Genomic DNA, 21,657 nt, shown 5'->3' on the forward strand with positions numbered 1-21,657 from the left:
AAGAGAGACAGAGAATCCCAAGCAGGCTCCACAGCTGTCAGCGCAGAGCCCGATGTGGGGATTGAACTCATGAACCTTGAAGTCATGACCTCAGCTGAAACCAAGAGTCAGATGCTTAACCGACTCAGCTACCTATGTGCCCCTGTTTAATCTATTTTTTTTTTTTTTAATTTTTTTTTCAACGTTTTTTATTTATTTTTGGGACAGAGAGAGACAGAGCATGAACGGGGGAGGGGCAGAGAGAGAGGGAGACACAGAATCGGAAACAGGCTCCAGGCTTCGAGCCATCAGCCCAGAGCCCGACGCGGGGCTCCAACTCACGGACCACGAGATCGTGACCTGGCTGAAGTCGGACGCTTGACCGACTGCGCCACCCAGGCGCCCCTATTTTTGAGTTAATTTTTCATGTGGTATGAGGTAGGGGTCCAACTTCATTCTTTTGTGTGTGGATGTCTAATGTCCCAGCACCTTTTGTTGATTTCTATTCTTATAAATTTGTTATACTGTGTTTTATGTCTCAGAATTGGGTCTATCTTGGTGAATGTTCCATGTGAGCTTGAGAAGAATTTATATTTTGCTGTGATTAGATGAAGTATTCTATAAATGTCAACTAGATCACTACATTGATGGTGCTGTTCAATTCAACTATATCCTTACTAATTTTCTATCTGCTGGATCTGTTTATTGATAGAGAGATGTTGAGGCTTCTAACCATAATAGTGGATTTATCTATTTCTCTGTCCGTTCTATCAGTGTTTGCCTTGTGTATTTTGATGTTTCCTTCTTAGGTGTATTCATGTTAAGGATTATTTTGTCTTGTTGGGGATTGGCCCTTTTATTTCTATGTAATGCTTCCTCTTTATCCCTGACTTTTATTTCTATGTAATGCTTCCTCTTTATCCCTGATAATTTTCCTTATTCTGATATCAGCTTTTTCTGAAATTAATATAGCTAATCCAGCATTTTTTAAAAAAATTTTTAACATTTATTTATTATTGAGAGACAGAGCATGAGCAAGGGAGGGACAGAGAGGAGGAGACACAGAATCGGAAGCAGGCTCCAGGCTCCGAGTTGTCAGCACAGAGCCCGACGTGGGGCTCGAACTCAGAAACCCAGAGATCATGACCTGAGCCGAAGTCGGATGCTCAACTGACTGAGCCACCCAGGTGCCCTGAAGCCAGCTATTTTTTTGATTACCGTTAATATGATATATCTCTTGCATCCTTTTCCTTGTATTCTGTCTGTGTCTTGTAGACAATATGCAGTTGAGTCTTGTTGTTTAACCCACCCTGACAGTCTCTGTCTTTTAATTGGTGTATTTAGACCATTTACATTTAAAGTGCTTATTGATATAGTCAGATTCATGTTTACCATGTTTATAACTTTTCTATTCATTGCACTTGCTCTTTGTTTCTTTACTATCCGCCCCCCCTCCCCGCTTTTACTGACTTCTCTGATTTTAGTTAAATGTTTTATATGATTTCAGTTTATCTTCTCTCCTAGCATATTATACTTCTAAAAAAACTTTAGTGCTTTAGAGTTTATAATATCCATTTATAACTAATCTAACAGCACTTTCACATAACACTTTACCATTTCATAGGTAGTGTGGGTACTTTATAAAAGAGTATTCTCAATTCTCCCTCATCTCTTATAACATTGTGCTCATTCATTTTATTTTTCCATAAGGTAAAACCACCTAATATATTGTCACTATTATTACTTTTAAAAGTTATCTATTAGATCCACGAAGAATCAGAAGAAGAAAAGGTTTTCTTTTACCTGCATTTATTATTCTCTAACACTCTTCCTTTTTTAAAATTTATTTATTTTGAGAGATAAAGAGAGTGTTCCCACAAGCCAGGGGAGAGCAGGAACAGAGCGGGGAGAATCCCAAGTAGGCTCCACATTGTCAGCACAGAGCCCGATGTGGGACTCGATCCCACAATCTGTGAGATCATGACCTGAGCCAAAATCAAGAGTTGGACGCTTAACCAACTGAGCCACCCAGGCAACCCAACACTCTTCCTTTTGGATGTAGATCCAAGTTTCCTTCTCTCGGAAGAACTTGTTTTAACAATTTTTCCAAAGGTGGTCTATTGGCGATAATTGCCCTCAGTTTTTGTGTGCCTGGGGCAGTTTTATTTCTCCTCTACTTAATTTTTTTCTCTTTTATTTTTATGGTGACCAAAAAAAAAAAAAATAATAAAAAACATGTAGCATGAGATCTGTCCTCTTAACAAACTTTTAAGTGTAAAGAACAGCACACGAGAGGATTTTCTCCGGATCTTTACCGTGAGAACTTGCTTGGGCTCTTGGATGCAAAACCCACAAAAATATTTGGATCCTGAGACTGAGTTGCTGGGGGTTTTTTAACTGTCCAGGTAGTCCACACTTAGACTCTTTAAAAAAAATTTTTTTTAATATTTATTTTTGAGACACAGAGCGAGACAGAGCATGGGCAGGGGAGAGGCAGAGAGAGTGCTGGGGTTGGGGGAGGACACAGAATCCAAAGCAGGCTCCGGGCCCCAACAGACTCTTAAAATTAGCATTTGAATGTTTCTGCCAGTTACTGGAGCCAGTGGTTTGTCCTTCAGGGAAACATATCTCTGTTTTAAGTCTCTGTATTTACCTGTCTTTCCAGATTTGGGGGTGGTGGTTTCCCTGTGATCCCAATTCCTAGTAGATCTAAGAAAAGTCATTGATTTTTCAATTAGTTTTTTACTTGGGAGAATAGTAATGATGCCTTCCGAACTCTACATGTCAGAGCTGAAACCAGAAGTCCTTCAGTGATTTGTTTTGTTTTGTTTTGTTTTGAATTCTTTCTTTGGTAGTTGCTCTGATGCTTTCCATATATATCTTATCGGAATCTCCTTTATAAGTCACACTAAGTTAATTCTAGTGAGATATCCGAATGTGATTCCTGGTATAACTCTGTTTCCTCTTCCCTTTTTGGGCTACAATTGTTATACATATTACATCTGTAAGTTACAAGCCCAATAGTATATTGCTATAAGTATTATTTTATGTGTAATAATGAAAACGAGAGAAGAAAAGAGGGCAAGGATGTATTTATAGCATCAGTTACATTAACATTCTCGTTTACTATGTGTTTATTTCTTCCTGTGGATTTGAGTTACTGTGCTGTGGTTGTAAAATACATTACATTTCTATATGTTACAGGCTTTATGCAATTGTTTTTACATTAGTTAAGAGAAGAAGGAGACATATGTATTTTTACTGTCTTTTATGATAGGTCGGTTTACATCTCTCTTCTTCTTACAGGTAGATTTGAGTTTACATCTGGATTTACTTGATTTTATCACGTAACTTTAGTATTTCTTGTAAGGTGGGTCTTCCAGCAAAGAGTTCTTACAGTTTTTGTTTATTGGGGGATATTTTCATTCCACCTAAATTTTGTTTTAAGTTTATTTATTTATTTTGAGAGGGAGAGAGAGAGAGAGAGAGAGAATCCTGAGCAGGCACTGTGCTGTCAGCATGGAGTCTGACTCAGGGCTCTATGTGGGGCTCGAACCCACAAACTGAGAGATCACGACCTGGGCCGAAATCAAGAGCCAGATGCTTAAACAACTGAGCCACCCAGGTGCCCCTTTTCCACCTAAATTTTTGAAAGATAGTTTGGATGGATATAGAATTCTTGGTGGGCAGTTTTGTTTCTTTACTTTGAGTATATCATTTCACTGCCTCCTTGCCCTTATTAATTCTTTTTTTTTTTAATTTTTTTTAACGTTTATTTATTTTTGGGACAGAGAGAGACAGAGCATGAGCAGGGGAGGGTCAGAGAGAGAGGGAGACACAGAATCTGAAACAGGCTCCAGGCTCTGAGCTGTCAGCACAGAGCCTGACGCGGGGCTCAAACCCACGGACCGCGAGATCATGACCTGAGCCGAAGTCGGACGCTTAACTGACTGAGCCACCCAGGCGCCCCGCCCTTATTAATTCTGATGAGAAATTAGCAGTTAATCTTATTCAGGTTCCCTAGCGCACCATGAATTGTTTTTCTCTTTCTGTTTTTAAGATTTTCTCTTTGCTTTTGTCTCTCAGCATTTTTACGATAATTTATATATGGAACTCTTTGCATTTTTTCTACTTGGAATTCATTGAATTTCTTGGATGTGTAGATTAACATTTTCCTCAAGTTTGGGAAAGTTTTCAGTCATTATTTCTTCAAATATTTTTCTGCTTCATTCTCTCTTTTGGGACTCTCATGATGCACGTGTTGTTGTGCTTAAAGATGTCCCACATTTCTCTGAGGCTTGTTCATTTTTCTTTTTTTCTTTTAAATGTTTATTTATTTTTGAGAAAGAGAGCAGGGGAGAGGCAGAGAGAGAGGGAGACACAGAATCCGAAGCAGGTTCCAGGTTCTGAGCTGTCACCACAGAGCCAGATGTGGGGCTTGAACTCACGAACTACGAAATCGTGACCTGAGCCAAAGTCAGAGGCTTAACTGACTGAGCCATCCAGGTGCCCTTCATTTTAATTTTTTAGAAAAAAATGTGTATTTATTTTTGAGAGAGAGGGAGAGAGAGAGGGAGAGAGCGCACACGCACACACATGCACACACCCAGGCACAAGCGGGGGAGGGGCAGAGAGAGAGACGGAGACACAGAATGTGAAGTAGGCTCCAGGCTCTGAGCTGTCAGCACAGAGCCCGACGCAGGGCTCGAACTCACAGACCACGAGATCCTGACCTGAGCCGAAGTCGGACACAACCGATTGAGCCACCCAGGCGCCCCTCAATTTTCTTTATTCTTTTAACCCCCTTGTGTTTTCTCAGATTGCATTCTCTACCAATCTATCATTAAAGTCACTGATTTCTTCTGCCAGTTCAGATCTACCACTGAGCACCTCTAGTGAATTTTTAAATTTCAGTTATTGTACTTAAAAAATTTTTTTTAATGTTTATTTATTTTTTTTGAGAGAGAGAGAGTGCAAGTGGGGGAGGGACAGAGAGAGTGGGAGACACAGAATATGAAGCAGGCTCCAGGCTCTGAGCTGTCGGCACAGAGCCCAGTGTGGGGCTCGAACTCACAAACTGAGAGATCGTGACCTGAGCTGAAGTCGGACGCTTAACCGACTGAGCCACCCAGGCGGCCCACAATGATTGTACTTTATAGCCTGAATTTCCATTTGGTTCTTTTTTTATAATTTCTATCTCTTTACTGATACTCTCTGTTTGATGAGACATTGTCATTATAGCTTCTTTTAATTATTTAAGCATGGTTTCATTTTGTTCTTAGAACACATTTATAATGGCTACTTTGAAGTCTTTGTTAAATCTGACATTTTGTCACTCTCACAATTTCTGTTGTCTCTTTTTATCTCCTGTGTATGGGTCACAGACTCCTTTTTCTTTGTGTGTTACATTAAAAAAATTTTTTTTGTTAACGTTTATTCATTTTTTGAGAGACAGAGCACGAGTAGGGGAGGGGCAGAGAGAGAGGGAGACAGAATCCGAAGCAGGCTCCAGGCTCTGAGCTGTCACCACAGAGCCCGGCGCGGGGCTTGAACCCACGAACCACGAGATCGTGACCTGAGCTGAAGTCAGACACTGAAATAACTGAGCCACCCAGGTGCCCCAGTGTCGTACATATTTTTTTTTTTTTTTAAACTAGGCACTTTATGTAATTTTAGATTTAGCAACTCTGGATACGGATTCTCTTCTCCCCTCTTAGAGGGGGGTGTTTTTGTTGTTGTTGTTGTTTGCTTATTTGTTTGTTTAGTGAGTTGACTGGACTGTCTTAGTGGGGTCTGTTTTGCCCACAGCGTGCATCCGCTGAGGTCACGCCTCAGAGGGCACAGCCTTGGTCATGCACACACAGTCACCCCGAAATGACAGTGGTTTTAGCGGGGTTCTCTTTGGCCATCTCTCCCTGATTTTCCTGTTAAGCTGTTTACCCCAATTTAATGCCACATCCAGCTGATTTAGTGCCAGATCCACTGATTTCCAGCTGATTGCTCTAATGTTTCTGACAATTCCCTGGGGGCATAAATTGATCTGTCATCTGATCCAATTAAGTTCACGCAGGGGTTGTTTTTGAGACCAGTCTTTGAAGTTTGTTCTGACCGTTCTTAGCTGTCTCTTTCCTTGGTTGTGTCTAGTGACCTCAGTGGCCTATGGTTTACATTCTTGCTCTTAATTAAGAAAAGCTGCCAGCGCCCTCTCATTTGCTCACCACCAAAATCTTCATTGTTTTTGCAAGAGCCTTTAGGCTTGGATTTCTCCTCTCTCCCTTTCTTTCTTTCTTTCTTTCTTTCTTTCTTTCTTTCTTTCTTTCCTTTCTTTCCTTTCTTTCTTTCCTTTCTTTCTTTCTTTCTTTCTTTCTTTCTTTCTTTCTTTCTTTCTTCTTTTTAAAGTAGGCTCTGTGTCCAATGTGGGGCTCAAACTCATGACCCAGAGATCAAGAGTCTCATGCTCTACCGACGGAGCCAGCCCCGCTCCCCTCCCCACGCTCTTTTTCAACTAAAACCAGTTCCTTTGGGGAGAGCTCCAGAGCCCTCTGTTCTTGTAGGCTGCCCTCCTCCCCTGGCATAACCTTTGTGCCAGTGGTCTGGGCAGGGCACTAGCCTCTGCCCTTCTCTGCTTGCCTCACCCCGCACAGAACTTGTGCCCAACAGTGAGTGGGGGTGAGGGTGCGGGGCCCCGGTATTTTCAGCCTGCCACTCCTGGGGTAGAGCCCCCTCCCTATGTCTGTGGGGGTGCTGAGCACAGAAGGAAGCCTCCGGCCTCTCAGCCACCCTTGCCAGGAATTGGCTTTTTCAGTTCAACGTTGAAGCACATGAGATATGCTAGTGAGATATGGTGTCCTTGGATTGGAAGCGAAGGGGAGAGGGACACCTGTCTTCTTGGCCACTACGGTCTCTGTCAGGCTGAGCTGGGAAGGAAGGAGAGGTGAGGGGAGCAGGTCCTGGCTCAGAGGCCATGAACTCTCCCCGTTCTGTGTGAGTATAAGAATGTTTTCTCGAATACATATTTTTTCACTTATCATTATGCCATTAGGACAGTTTCTAGAGACCTTAAATGGTTGCTTTTATAGTTTCCACCAGCTTGCAGGTTTGTGGGTTAAGTGAAGTAATGTATACCAAAGTCTCTGGCTTCGGGCCCCCCCTGGCTGGCCCAGTCCGTCGAGCGTCCGACTCTTGATTTCGGCTCAGGTCATGATCTCATGGTTCATGGGATCGAGTCCCACATTGGGCTCTGTGCTGACTGCACAGAGCCTGTTTGGGATTCTCTCGCCCCCACCCCCCGCTTTCTCTGCCTCCCACCTCTGTCTGTCTCAAAATAAACAAATTTAAAGCAAAACCAAGGTAGTTGTCACCACCCCTTATTTCGACTTTATTCATCTGCTGCGAGCTGCTAGTTCCTTTTTAGAAAAAAGGTGTGTAATATTTCCAGCACACAAAAACCAGAGATAAAATAAATCCCATCCAGGTAGCCACCATTCAGCTTATAAAACAAAATATAGCTGCAGCTGGAGTTCTGTGTGTGTGCTCCCTCGTATTTCCTGCTTCTCCCTCCCTCACCGGAGGGGACCTCAGTCCTGGATTTGTTTCTGTCATTTCCAGGAACGCTCTCATACTTTACCACCCATCTTCAATAAAGAAAAAAAAATGGTTCAGAGACATTTTTCTTGTGGCGGATACATAAACATCCCGTGTGTAAAAGGGCAAATTTCTTTTTTTTTTAAATTTTATATGTTTGTTTATTTTTGAGAGAGAGAGAGAGGGAGAGTGCGAGCAAGGGAGGGGCAGAGAAAGGGGGGCAGAGGATCCAAAGCAGGCTCTGCGCTGACAGCAGAGAGCCCAACGTTGGGCTTGAACTCACGAACTGTGAGATCATGACCTGAGCCCAAACCAAGAACTGGACGCTTAACCAGCTGAGCCACCCAGGTGCCCAAAGGGCAATTTTTTTTTAATACCAATAAAAAGAGATCCCTCTGGGGCGCCTGGGTGGCTCAGTTGGTTAAGCGTCTGACTTCGGCTCAGGTCATGATCTCACATTTTGTGAGTTCGAGCCCCGTGTCAGGCTCTGTGCTGACAGCTTGGAGCCTGGAGCCTGGTTCGTATTCTGTATCTTCCTCTCTCTCTGCCCCCCTACCTGCTTGCTTTCTCTCTCTCTCTCTCTCTCTCTCTCTCTCTCTCTCTCTTTCTCAAATATAAACTAAACGTGGAAAAAAGAGATCCCCCTCATGTTAGCTTACCATTTTGATGAGCACATATTCTTTTCCTTTTAACCTGAGAGTAGCAATTCCAGAAACAGTGTGCCTCAAGTAGCGGACTTCTGTAGTGTTCAGAGAAGTTTCTGTTGTAACTGTGTGTTAAAATGTTACTGACTGCATTTCCCCATATTAGGAATTCAGTTTTATGCATAACCGTAGAAACTCCTTCAAACATTATGATTTAAAGTTTGTCACATAGTTAATTTAGAGGTTCTCAACTTTTGGGGGGGGATTATATCCGGTTTGCTTCCTTTGGGTTGGTGATGTTTTTTGAGAATTTTATACTATCCCTTGAAATGATGGAGGACTCATTGGAGTCCCATAGAACGGAATTTTTATCGAACCTTTGATTTGCATGTAAGGAGTGAAAATTAAATTGAAATACTTGGCGGGGTTTCCCCAGACGTGGTTCTAACATAATCTCAGCTGTTTTACATGCATTTTGTGGCGATTTATGCTGACACAGTAAAGGCGAGGCGTAGTTGAATGAAATTTCCAGAAATTTCAGTCTAAAATCCTGTTTTAGACGAAGCTGTCAGCTGAAATAAGGACTCTGGTGGGTTTCTGTTCTTTGCCTGCCGAATCTGTGGATGGTCAGACGCTGGAAAATCCCTGGAGCCTGGGCAGGCCAGTCAGTCGAACTTCTCCCTTTCAGCCTGCAGGTGGCAGTATCATACCAGAAATGCGCCTGACAATGGGCCATGAGGTCTAAGGCTTTAAAATTCATGGCGTGTTAGCACCTGGTGAAAAATGCAGTAATGCATTATCTGAATTTGGATATAGAGGCAGACCCCCACCTTGATGTGTCCCCATATTTACATATATTTGAATGGCTGCCCCAGTCTTTTGTTATCCCCTGGTTGAGGTCTTTTGGGATTTCCCCTCTCTCTCCCCTTCAGGCTTATTACTGAAGCTCTTCCTTCTTCCTGGGATTAACCTCTCCCTTACAAAAATACCCACTTCTCTCCCGCGCTCTGGTGTGGCTCCCATCCTTTTGACGAGAGACAGGGGCCCGGATTTAAAGAGAGAGCAAAGAGGTGGGAGAATGAGCGCTAAGACAGGTCTGAACCCTACCTACTTCTGTCTCCATTGCAGCGACAAACACCGCTGGGCCCTTTCCCTCTTGTGAGTTTTCACCCTCTGTTTACCATGTTGTCAGCAATAGAAGACTTTGAGAAAAACCCAAAGAACTGTGTTGTGCATTTGCTTCGGGACAAGGAGCGTTGGGAACATTCTGAAAGTAGCTTCTGTTCCGTTTGTGTCTTTGAGGAACCGGGGAAGGGGTCAAGTGAGACTGGTCAGAAAAAAAAAGTGGTGGGAACAAAAAAGAAGCAGACAGCCTGGTCTGTGGGATGAGGTGAATGAAAAAGGAATAATAGGGATCCACCCAGCCCAGTTGAGCGGCATCCCTGGGATCTTCCACTGGCCAGACTCCCCACCCCCACCCCGGGGCCTCCAACAGAGTGATTTCCACGAAAGGGGAGTGGGAAGGAGGGGGCTGTGGAGGGGAGATCTCCGATCCTTTTCCAGCTGCTCTAGGTAGACCTCTCATCATTCAAAGTAGAAATCTCTGGGGCGCCTGGGTGGCTCAGTCGGTGAAGCATCCGACTTCAGCTCGGGTCATGTTCTCACGGTTCATGGGTTCGAGCCCCACGTCGGGCTCTGTGCTGACAGCTCAGAGCCTGGAGCCTGCTTCCATTCTGTGTCTCCCTCTCTATCTCTGCCCCTCCCCTGCTCACACTCTGTCCCTGTCTCAAAAATAAATAAACGTTAAAAAATTAAAAAAAAAAAAAACAAAGTAGAAATCTCTGCAAAGATTCCACAGAAACGCTCTTATATGATGTGGTTAAGCTCTGTATAGGTACTATAAGGTAAGATAGTTTTCTGGAGCTTTCCAGCCCAACCCAGAATGTCCCAGAGCCCCATCCACCATGCATTCTGTGAGGTACACTATATGTTGAGTCTAAAACAGCATCCATACCTCGACAACTGCTTGTGTTTTATAGTATCACGTGTACAGAACATGTTAAGCTTGAAAAACAAGTCAACCCATTGACATTTCCAATAGGCTGCATAAAGTTAAAAACTGCATTTTCAAGACAGCTTGTTCTTTGGTATCACAATATATATTTGAGTGTTTCATTTTTGTATAATGATATTAATTTGTGCATTAAATTTATCGGGCTAAGTAAAATGTGTCTTTTAGGACCTATTAATTGTAACGGGCAGTGGCTTTATTAAGACCATTTTGTTCTTCCGTTGCACTCGTCAAATGTTCATTTCTTCCTGATAGCCGATGATCTCATGTTAAATGGAAAAAAAAAATTTAATTCTCTTATAATATTAAGCAAGCCTAGAAGTTGGAGTGCTGCACGGAAAGTAATAACAAAGTACATGCTAGCATTTGCTTTTAATTGTTGTAACCCCTGTATCAATTAGAGTTAGAATATTGAGGATGCGGGCAATTCTGTAGTCACAGAAAGACTTGTTTACCAAATTGAAAAGAAATTAGGAAAGTGATTTTCTCTAAATTACATTTCTTCTCAGATGCATTCTCCAAATTCAAGTTATTTTCCTAATTATATTTTTTATGTAATGAATTTTTAAACCTCCTTGTGCACTTTGTGCTCTTGGTTGGAAACTTCACATCAATTGAGTTTCCATTAAGCTGGAAATCACAGCTTAATGGTAGTTTTTAAAGATGTGATTTTAGCAAGGTATTTGCCCTGGCATAGTAATAATAGTAATAAAGATGCATTTTCAGGCTGAAGTTTACAAACTACTTTTCTGTACAGAGGCAGTGTGGCATCATGGAAAGACTTGAGGCTTTGACCTCAGACCTGGGCATGAACCCCAACTTAGCTACTTACTTAGGAGTACTCTCTCTTCCTGAATCTCAGGTTTCTCATCTGTAAAATGAGGATAACATCTGTTTTGAAGTGTTGGCATCCATATTAAATAAGAATGAATGTGTGCAAAGATCTTAGCATGAAACAGTAGCCTTCTAAACCCCAATACCGAATCTTCAGAATTTTAGTAGGAAGTAGGGTTTTTCTTGTTTGTTTTTATCTTTTTTTTTTTAAGTTTATTTCTTTATTTTGAGAGAGAGCGTGAGCGGGAGTTGGGGAGGGGCGGAGGGAGAGAGGGCGAGAGAGAATCCCAAGCCCGTTCCTCACTGCCAGCGCAGAGCCCGACTACGGAGCTCAAACTCACGAACTGTGCGATCATGACCTGAGCTGACACCGAAAGTTGGACGCTGAACTGACTGAGCCACCCAGGCCCCCTTGGTTTTTTGTTGAAAATGTTTATTTATTTTTGAGAGAGAGAGAGAGAGAGAGCGCGCGTGGGCTAGCGGGGGAGGAGCAGAGAGAGAGGGGGCACAGAGGATCCAAAGGGGGCTCTGTGCTGACAGCAGCGAGCCTGATGCGGGGCTCCAACTCATAAACCGAACCGTTACTCACGAACCAAACCATGAGATCATGACCTGAGCCTAAGTCGGGCACTTAACCGCCTGAGCCATCCAGGCGCCCCTAGGAAGTGGGTTTTATCTCTGTTGTACAGATGAGTCAGCTGAGGCTAGGTAAGCGATCCAGGGTGACCAGACCTGTTTTATGACTGCAGGTCAGGGTACTTCTCTCCTCTCAGGGGCTTCGGGGGCCAGACTGCAACAACCGATGACAGTACTCGGTGTGGATTGTCAGGTGTGACCTCTCCCATGCGATCCAGCTTCCGTTAAGGCAGTGACTCCCAGCCCGTTTTCCCTGCACGGCATGTTCCTGGGACATCAGCTGAAACGCCATCCTTTTCTCTCTCACTCACAAAAGCCCAAGGAGGGACGGTGTCTATTAATAGGGGTGACCTGCCATGCATCCCCTCCCCAAGTTTCCTTGAACACAAGGAAGTAGGTCATTTTGTAGGAGAAGGTTCGTGATCGAGGGTGATGAGAAAGATTGGTGGGACCAGTAGGAGTCTACAAAGTTAAGGCTTGGTTTTGGAGGCAAGCAGAGGTTCTTGAGTGAGAAAGGAAGAGGCTTAGAGCCGTGGTCTGCAGGACGACTTGGAAGCAAAAAGGCCCGGAAGCCAGGAGACCAGTTGGGCTCTTGGAGTGAACCAGATGGGATGAAAGAAAGGTCCGAAGCAAGACAGTGGCAGCAGGAATGCAAAGGAATAAACGCGAGACTGATTGGATACGCCCGGGCAAGCAAAGAGGTAAAAGGGGCCAAGTAATAAGCAGAAGTTTCAGAATAGGCTGGCAGGTAGGCAGTGGGTGTCCTTCTTTAATTTCATTTTGCATAAATGAATATTAAAATGATCTTTCAGCGCCAGGCCTCAATATCACGCGGGGAGAAAGGAGACAATCCAGACGGTGCAAAAAGCAGAAGAAGCACGAGCTTCCTGGGCACAGTTCACAACATATGAATAGCCTTTTTCTTTTAACCGAGTTGTTGCCTTATGGGAATTGTCTGTGTCGCCTGCTGCACTGGTTTCAGATCCTAGGCTCCGTGACTTTGTGGTTAGTCACACAAACACGCAGCTATCCGAATTTTCAACTTGATTCTGAACATTATGAGTGGGTGCCCGGTGATAGGGAGCATGTGGTGAGTCGCTACCCTGCGCCTTTGACCAGCCAATAACTTGAATGTTTGCGGCGACTGAGAAAATACTTTTTAAAACCGTATGTTGGGGCGCCTGGGTGGCTCAGTCGGTTGAGTGTCCAACTTCGGCTCAGGTCATGATCTCACGGTCCGTGAGTTCGAGCCCCGCGTCGGGCTCTGTGCTGACAGCTCCGAGCCTGGAGCCTGCTTTGGACTCTGTGTCTCCCTCTGTCCGCCCCTCCGCCGCTTGCACTGACGTGCATGGGACAGCATTTGGATTAGCGCGACTAACTTCTATTTGGTTTTATATTGTACGAAATATAGGCAAATGATGCTTGGCTGATAATTCTTTGCATAGAACATGAAGCAATAGCAAAGCCATGTTCGTTCTTTTTCTAGCGATGATCTGGAACAATTTATGGAAAGTCAAGGTGCGTCCAGCCCAGGTATCCTCATTTTAACAACCAGCCTCAGCAAACCGTTCATGCGACTGGAAAAGTATGTGACTCTCTTGCAAGAGCTGGAACGCCATATGGAGGTAAGGGAAGGCCACGCATGGGCCTGTGCTCTGGAAGAAGCAGCCAGTCTCCTTCCAGACTAAGCTTGCCGAGGAATTCAGAAAAGGCCTGGGTTTCAAATTTTACCTGATTCAATCTTCCCGCTTCCCTGGGCTTCTAGTTTTCCTCATTATGCAGCAAAATAAGGGGGGGGGGGAGCATTCCTTTATTTCCCCCTTCTGGAGATTTTTTTAAAGGTTTACTTAGTTTATTTAATCTTCCCACTTTTACTGGGGTCTGATTGACAAATAAAAATTGTGTATATTTAGGTTGTACATTGTGAGTTTTAAAGTGTTACAGTATGATGGTTTAATATATGTATACATTGTAAAATGATTCCCAGAGCAAGTGAATTCCATCACCTCACAGAGAGGATGAGAACACTCAGGATAGACTCTCAGTAAATTTCAAGTATACGACACAGTGGTATAAACTGTGACCACCACGCTGCACATTAGATCCCCAGAATTTATTCATCTTATAACCAAAGGTCCCACCTCCTTTACTACTCAATATTCATGATCGTTCCCCTTCTCGGTCCAGCCGCTTCTCTCAAGCCCATGCTAACCGGTTGACTTAGGTTTTCTTCATCTGTAGACGGCAGTTCAATCAAAATCGACCAAGATCTTCCGTTGTTCCGGTATATGAACCAAACTGACTGTGGGAGACACACAGAGCAAAACGTCAGAAAATAGAAATACCGCTTTCACTCTAGACAGGGGTCGATATCTCTACAGCCCTGTGATCACTCAGCTTTCTGACTCTGGATGACACTGGAAGATTCTGGTATTTCCTTAAAGATTCATAGACGGGTCCAATATTAGTTTATCTGTCTACGCATCGTAGATCTACACCAAAGTTCCCTCACATTTTTGTTTATAAACTTCTAGTTGGCTTGCCCCAGCCGTGGCATAGCTGTAATCTTCTTTGAATATTAAGGTTTGCACCGAGGCCTGATAACTGAATATTATTTCATCGAGAGGCCCAATCCTTTTCTTAAAAACCAATCAACAGGGATAGCTTCTAGAATTGTCCTTGAGCCATCGAGCATGGGCGCCGGAGGTGGTGTGGGTGGGAGAGGAGGGCCCTCTGGGGGAGGCTGCGTTTACCCTAGTTGCTCTTCCTGTGTCTGGGGAAAGGTTTTGAGGTTTTAAAGGGCTTGATTATCTTTAAAGAAAAAGGTTGCACACTGCCGGTCTCGTCAGCATTTGTAAGGATTGAAAGCATGTACTCTGAGCAAAACCACATTCTCAGGTTATTTGACCTGCCGGAAAGCTGGAGGCAGCAGGGAGCCCGTGAGTGAGTAAAGCCTGCCGGAGTGAAATTTCAGTTAGGGCTTGGGAAGGTGTTGACCTCTGGATGCCTTTCCAAAAGCTCAACCAGTTTGCCGAACCGTTTGAGGTTTGCCCCTCCTTGCTTATCACAAAAATCCAGAAAGCAGCGGCATCAGTTTCTGTTACTGCTCAGGGCTGAGGTACTAATATGCGCTCCGTTTGAGGAGAAGACTCCCCAGATGCCCCCACTGCCGGGATCCTCTCTCTTGACCTTCCTTGAAGTGGAACCCGTGTTCCCTCCTGTCTCCCTTTTCTGTTGCTTCCCTGCCTTTGGCTGCCTTCCATTTCCCACCATCAGATAACACGCACCCGAGTTCACCATCCGGTGAGACTCCTTCTCCAGCTTTCTCATCATTTAGCCTGGCTGCTGGCTAATGGTAGAATAGAACCTGAACTTGTCAGCTCTCCGCTAGTCTGGCTAAGGATACATCTAACTATGATGGAATACAGCCTTTCTCCACACACGCGATACAGTTCTTGGCTTGGGGCAGACCCCTGGTCTGTTCAGCTGCGTTTTGTGACCCAAGGCCGGCCGAACGGCGGATTTTCTCCTTCCATTTATTCCAGCTGAATTCCAAAGGTTAGGTGTACATATACCCCCAAGGTTAGGTACGCAGCTGCACCCCATGTGCCCCCCATGTTAGGTATACAGCTTCCCCAAGCATCACCCCTTTCCCTTCGTGGACAGTTACGGAGATGTGGATCCCTGCAAGTAGTTTTTGAAGCTGTCCACTCTTCGGGGTTGTAAGTACCATGGAATTGCAGACCATACGTAAGAACCTCGCTTGCAAAAGAACACACGGTATGGAGCTTGGAATTGTTTTCCCCGTCTGCCACGTTGAACCCCCCGAAAGAAAATGGAGGCATTTTAGGAAATGAGATTGGATTGATTTTTCTCCGACCGCTCCTCTGTTTCCACAACTCCCTACCTCTGGTCACTTATTAACAACATGGCCTGACGATGCCCCCCGCCAACTAATGGTTATTTCTTATCTCAAGTATAGCAGCAAAAGGGGAAACGAGAGCTCTTGCCCCAATAACCGCACCTAGTATGTTGTTGCCAAACCCATGATGTGTTACCGGCTGTCTTAATTTCTTGCTCGCCTGATAATCGGAGGTGCTGAGATTCCAAAGGCTCAAGTGCTGTTGTATTATGTAATCTTTAAATTTGTGTTACCACCGCCACAACGGGGATACAGAATGGTTCCATCATCCCCTCGGATTTCCTGTCTCTTTGCAGCCGCAACCCTCCTTCCCCCCCAACCCCTGGCGACAGCTGATCTGTTCTCCTTTAACATTGTTTTACAATGTATTCCTTTACTAGGATATGCATCCAGATCATCAGGATATTCTGAAAGCAATCGTAGCATTCAAAACTCTCATGGTAGGTGATGCTCTCAAATTATAATTCTCCGTTGTGTATGCGTTGTTCCTAAAAGAGTGATTTGTGTGTAACGTCTCTTTCCCAATGCAAAGGTCTTTAGAGTGGAAACAATAAGCTTTAGCGACAGTATCGCAGTGATTGTTTCATTTAATTTTGTCTTCCAAAAATCATGCTTACCTATGAAAGGTTGCCAGGCTGAGGGTATAAAGCACTCACATTTGAAGTCTCTGCCACATTAAGCATTGTTGTGTAGGTGGGGGGTTTCCTTTTGTCTCTTTGTCTTTACCCCCGTGTCGTTCACCTTGTGTCTGTGCAACTTGTCACTCACTGATTGCCATCGATGCTGGATTCATCTATTTATGCCAAAGGGTGTGAGTTTTACTCTTTGCGTATGAAAAAGAAATCCTTCATCAAATCTGAAAGGAAAAAAACCTACTAAAATGCAATTGTTTTGTAATCTTGTATCTTGAGCATGATTGTTAATGTCTTCTTGAACCCACTGATGTAAAAGCACTTGGTGGCCTTTTAGGAGAAAACAAAGCATCACTTTGGGTGATTGATTAAGTTTAGCTTCATTCTAGACATTTCTTTTTTTTTTTTTAGTGTCTATGTATTTATTTTGAGAGAGAGAGCAAGCAAGCAGGGGAGGTGCAGAGAGAGAGAGAGAGAGAGAGAGAGTCTCAAGCAGGCTGTCAGTGTGGGCTCGAACCCACAAACGGTGAGATCATGACCTGAACTGAAACCAAGAGTCAGACGCTTACCCTAGTGAGCCACCCAGGTGCCCCCATTCTAGACATTAATGTAGCATTCCAAGGGATTGGGATCCATGGTTAGTTGTCGGTTCTTGCTATAAGGTTGTGATGCAACATTCGCCATCACCTCATTTTTATTGCTGTTGAAAGATCAGTACGTGATGCGTCCACAGGTAAACAGCAAGTTGAAGTCCAGAGTAAGGTATTACATTAAATACCTTTTGTTGTCATAGGTCACAGTTTAATCTTGGCAGTTTTACATGGCATTTATTACTATTTGCGTCCCTTTTATTTTGTCCTACGTAAATTGAATATAAAATTCCTTTTGACAACAATATTTCTTTCTGACCATAGTACATGTTGTGAAGCTTGCTTTGATGGTTCTAGTATATTTATTCCCACTTTAGATGCTTCAGAAACATGTGTCCAGTGAACTGATTTCTTCAAGTTTCCATTTAGCCGAAAGGGGCAGCAGAGATTTTATAGAAAACACAGCCCCCAGGGAACTGTGACATTTATTTGGAAACAGTAACATAATTAACCATATGCTTATTTTCATATTCAATTTGGAGTAAATACTGTTACATTTTTTAACAAATGTGTAAATACTGTTAAAAATTATTCTAAGATGACTTCACATTTTCTGAAACAGTGATCTATATCTATCTATATGTAGATAGATAGATAGATAGATAGATAGATAGATAGATAGATATAGTATTCATACCCCACATTTTGTTTCCTGGTTTGTATTTTCACTTTGTATTCATAAAATTCAGTTGTATCTCTTTCTTACAATTCTTTTAGGAACAGAATTAATGTAGTATTTTTTTCTCCATACCAACCTACTCCCAGTCCCTAAACAAAGCATAGGCAGTGCCTCTGTTTCGTTGTAAGGTCTATTTGATTCACTGCAGCAGGAGAAATTTAGTTTTCCCTTTTTCTAGAGCCCCTGGAGTCATTTTGTGTTTGTTTGCTTTACTAAGCTGTCGCTTGGTTGGAAACTGAGCATGTGTTAGTAAAATAAAACGGCTTGGTGACGAGCTGGAAAGGGGCTAGAGCAGGGACCCCAGCCAGCCACTTGTCTCCTCATATACCTGCGGTGATGGAGAAGCAAGCCCGTTCTGCCATTTTGTCTCGCTGTTTTGGCACAGCGAAAGGTAGCTCTTCTTCGCAAAACCTCTGGGGGCCCCAGGCTAGAGCTTCAGGGCCGTGGGTCTCTCTGTCCGTGAGGAACGGATCTGGTGATGGGATTCGTGGTGAGGAATCAGGACGCTGTGGAAATCTGAGAGCCCAAAGCTTCCTCTAACTCTGCTCTTGTTTTGGGTCTGTTTCGCAAGAATTCCTCTTCCAGTATGTTCTGCTTTGGTTCCATAGGGGCAGTGCCAAGATCTAAGGAAGAGAAAACAGCTGGAGTTGCAGATACTTTCTGAACCTATTCAGGCGTGGGAAGGAGAGAGTATTAAAACCTTGGGGAATGTTCTGTTTATGTCACAAGTAATGGTGCAGTATGGAACATGTGAGGTAAGAGGTTTCACAGCTCAACACCATTGCTGCCATCTTTCTTCTTGTTCTTCTTTGATTCGTTCGTCCGGCCAGGCCAGGTTGCTCGAACGTGCCGGGAAACCGAGCGCCTCTTCTTTGCCCCACACTCTGCCAGGTGCTGTGGGAGAGAGGAGGAGAGACCACGCGATGAGCCGTGCCTTAAACACAGATGAAAACACAGGCTGCGGCCAGAAAACGAACCCAGGTAGTCAGTGTAGATGGTGCGCCTCAACAGTGGGTTGCACGGAAGCTCAGAGAAGGGAGAGAGCAAGGAGGCTGTGGAGAGGGGACTCGAGGAGGAGGGCCACGAAGGGAAAAGGCGAGCATTTCGTAAGGCAGAGGTCATTCTTCTCTCAGGAGAGAACAGGAGCGTGGCCTTTTGCTGCAGGAAGGCGAGGAAGCCGGGCTGTCGGGAGCAGAGGAAGTGTGTTGGGAGAAGGAAAGCCGTGGGGCGAGACAGAGTCAGGTTATGAGAACGCTGGGCGTCAGGCAAGAGTCGTTCAGATCCACCCAGCAGGCAACAGGGAACTGTTAGAGGCTCGAGTAGTAGAGAAACGGGAGCGAAGGGGTGTTTATGATACTTAACCTGACTACCACGTACGTCAGGTAAACAGAAGGACCGGCTGGGTTGGCAAGTGAGCAGTACCCCGCCCCCCTTCCCCACGAAGCTGGTGGGGGCAGAAAATGGAACTTCAGGGCCAAATCTGAGCCCCATTTAGGAGGGAAAGCCGATAGGAAGCAGTGACCTATGGGCTGGAGGAGATGATGGCCGCCATCTTGGACCTGTTAACGTCCAAGTGACCGTGGGTCTCCAGGGGGCGATGTCTTGTGGGCGGCCATTAAAACAGTAGAGAAACGTGGGCGGGAGGTCAGAGTTAGAGGCAGGGATTTAGATGTCCCTGACAGATGTGCCTTCCTAGGAAGTAAGTATCCAGAGAGAAGCACGGAGGGCTGAGATGGAATAGGTCTTTTAGGAAGGGGGCAGTCCAGCGAGGGGGGAAGGTTGGTTATGTCACCTGGCCTGATTTATCGGCTGTTAGAATTGCCTTCCCCGTCCCCAGACATCTTCCTATACTCCCTGGCAGGTCTCTGTCAGAGATTCATTACTTTGGGTTAATAAGCAATCTCATTTAAGACGCAGATACCCTGGGGAAGGTTGGTGGGTGCTGCAGAAGGTTCAAAGGTCAAGCAGTATGGAGACCAAGAAGAAGCCATCGGATTTTGCTAGAAGGCAGTTATTGATGGCTCGGAGACAGCGGTGGGGCTGCAGTTAGGGAGGAATCGATGAGGAGAAAAATGAAGGCAGCAAGTCATTTGGCCATAAAATACCGAGAAACAGGGTACTGACATACCTCGGGAGATCCTGGGGGTTTGGCTCCAGAGCGGTCTCTCGGTGTGTATAAAAGCTATCTCTACGCTACGCAGTGGTTTATTAAGTGTGCAGTGCCATGTAGTCTACAAAACGTAAAAAATTCCTTTATTGCTACAAAATGCTAACCATCGTCTGAGCTCTCCGTGAGTCATAACCACTGATCGCAGATCCCCATAACAAATACAGTAATAATGAAAAAGCTTGAAATATGGCAACAGTTACCCTGACGCGACAGACATGAAGCGAGCAAATGCTGCTGGAAGCATGGCACTTACAGACCTGCTCCACGCAGGGATGCCACAGGCCTTCAGTCTGTTAAAGAACACGACTACCTGTGACGCGCAATGAAGTGAACCGCAAGGAAACAAGGCAGGCCTGTATTATATCGAAGGCGCCACAGGGGCCAGGGAAGGCCTGTTAGGACAGGAGATGTGCGTATGTTAAAGGCAAAAGAGGAAAAGCTCATTAAGCAGGCGACGCTGCTGGAAGGAGGAAGAAGAGATTAAGTGTCTGTAGAAGGGCATGGAGATAATTGGAGCTAACATGGCTGGACATGTAAGCCGAATGTAATTAAAAAAAATTTTTTTTATGTTTATTTATTTTTGAAAGAGAGAGAGAGAGAGAGACAGACAGAGACAGGGAGACAGACACGGGGAGACACAGAATCCGAAGGAGGCTCCAGGCTCTGAGCTGTCAGCACACAGTCCGATGCGGGGCTCAAACTCACGAACCGTGAGATCGTGACCTGAGCCACCCAGGCACCCCTGGATGTAATTTTTTTCGCATCTACTACGTGTGCATCTGTTTGTAGAGTTCAGAGAAGCCCTCACGTGTAAAATCTCCCTTGGTGCCATTTTCAAAAGGTATTTATTTCTTTGTTTCACATGAGTACGATGGTTTTCATGTTCTTACTGATTAAAAGTAATTTTATGAATAAGATCTTAACACACATGCCAGAGCATAATACATTTCCTATTTCAGGCTTTCCCACCTGAAAGCCCCTTCTGTTTTGCTACTTTTCAGAGTAAAATCATTTTCATTTTGCGAACCTAGAGACTTGTGCTTTGCCTACAGCTTGCGTAGGAAGGCATTAACTGTGTGACTGCTCAGGCATACATACTTGGGAAACAGGCACGTTATTTGTATTTAACCGTTATGTATAGGAAAAAGAGGGATAAACTGTGGCTTTATATTCACTTCGATGTCAAATTCAACTAGTCTTGTGCTTTTAAGTTGGGTATCTTTTTTAAAAGGTCACTGTTCATGTTTCGTTGCCGTATATAAGCCCTGTGATGTACAACAGTGACTCCAGAAATTCTTTTTTTTTTTTTTTTTAATTTTTTTTTTCAACGTTTTTTTTATTTATTTTTGGGACAGAGAGAGACAGAGCATGAACGGGGGAGGGGCAGAGAGAGAGGGAGACACAGAATCGGAAACAGGCTCCAGGCTCTGAGCCATCAGCCCAGAGCCCGACGCGGGGCTCGAACTCACAGACCGCGAGATCGTGACCTGGCTGAAGTCAGACGCTTAACCGACTGCGCCACCCAGGCGCCCCAACTCCAGAAATTCTTAACAAACAAAATGTCCACTTTCTGTCCTCCACTTAATATTTTCCATTTCACTTTAGGAAAAAGAGGAGCGGTACCTCATGTTGTTTTCAAGTGTCTTGATAATGTTATCCGCAAGTCCTCGGATGAGTGGCTTTATCTATCAGGTCAGTAGATTTCATATAAAACAAACAGCAGGACCCAGAATGAAAACAGGTTTGCATCCAGTTGCAATATCTGTTCTATGGCCCTAAAAGCTCCAGCCAGAAAATGCAGAATGTTCTGACCCTTTGTTGTAATTATACAGCTTATAAGAGCAGATGTTCCTTAG

At 44.4% G+C, this 21,657-nt stretch overlaps 1 protein-coding gene across 5 annotated transcripts in view; it reads left to right on the plus strand.

Moving 5' to 3' along the window:
• Positions 1–21,657, plus strand: part of ARHGEF6 (Rac/Cdc42 guanine nucleotide exchange factor 6) — a 102,304-nt gene that overhangs the window by 67,147 nt on the left and 13,500 nt on the right. For all 5 annotated transcript variants that reach the window (XM_081793921.1, XM_081793922.1, XM_081793923.1 and 2 more), the window contains 4 exons: positions 13,235–13,373; positions 16,051–16,110; positions 18,240–18,386; positions 21,407–21,493. In XM_081793921.1, coding sequence (XP_081650047.1) covers positions 13,235–13,373; positions 16,051–16,110; positions 18,240–18,386; positions 21,407–21,493 — 433 coding nt within the window. The remainder of the gene's footprint in view (positions 1–13,234; positions 13,374–16,050; positions 16,111–18,239; positions 18,387–21,406; positions 21,494–21,657) is intronic.

Source organism: Panthera onca, chromosome X, assembly GCF_046562875.1.
Source record: "Panthera onca isolate mPanOnc1 chromosome X, mPanOnc1 haplotype 2, whole genome shotgun sequence".
In the NCBI taxonomy this organism is placed as follows: domain Eukaryota; kingdom Metazoa; phylum Chordata; class Mammalia; order Carnivora; family Felidae; genus Panthera; species Panthera onca.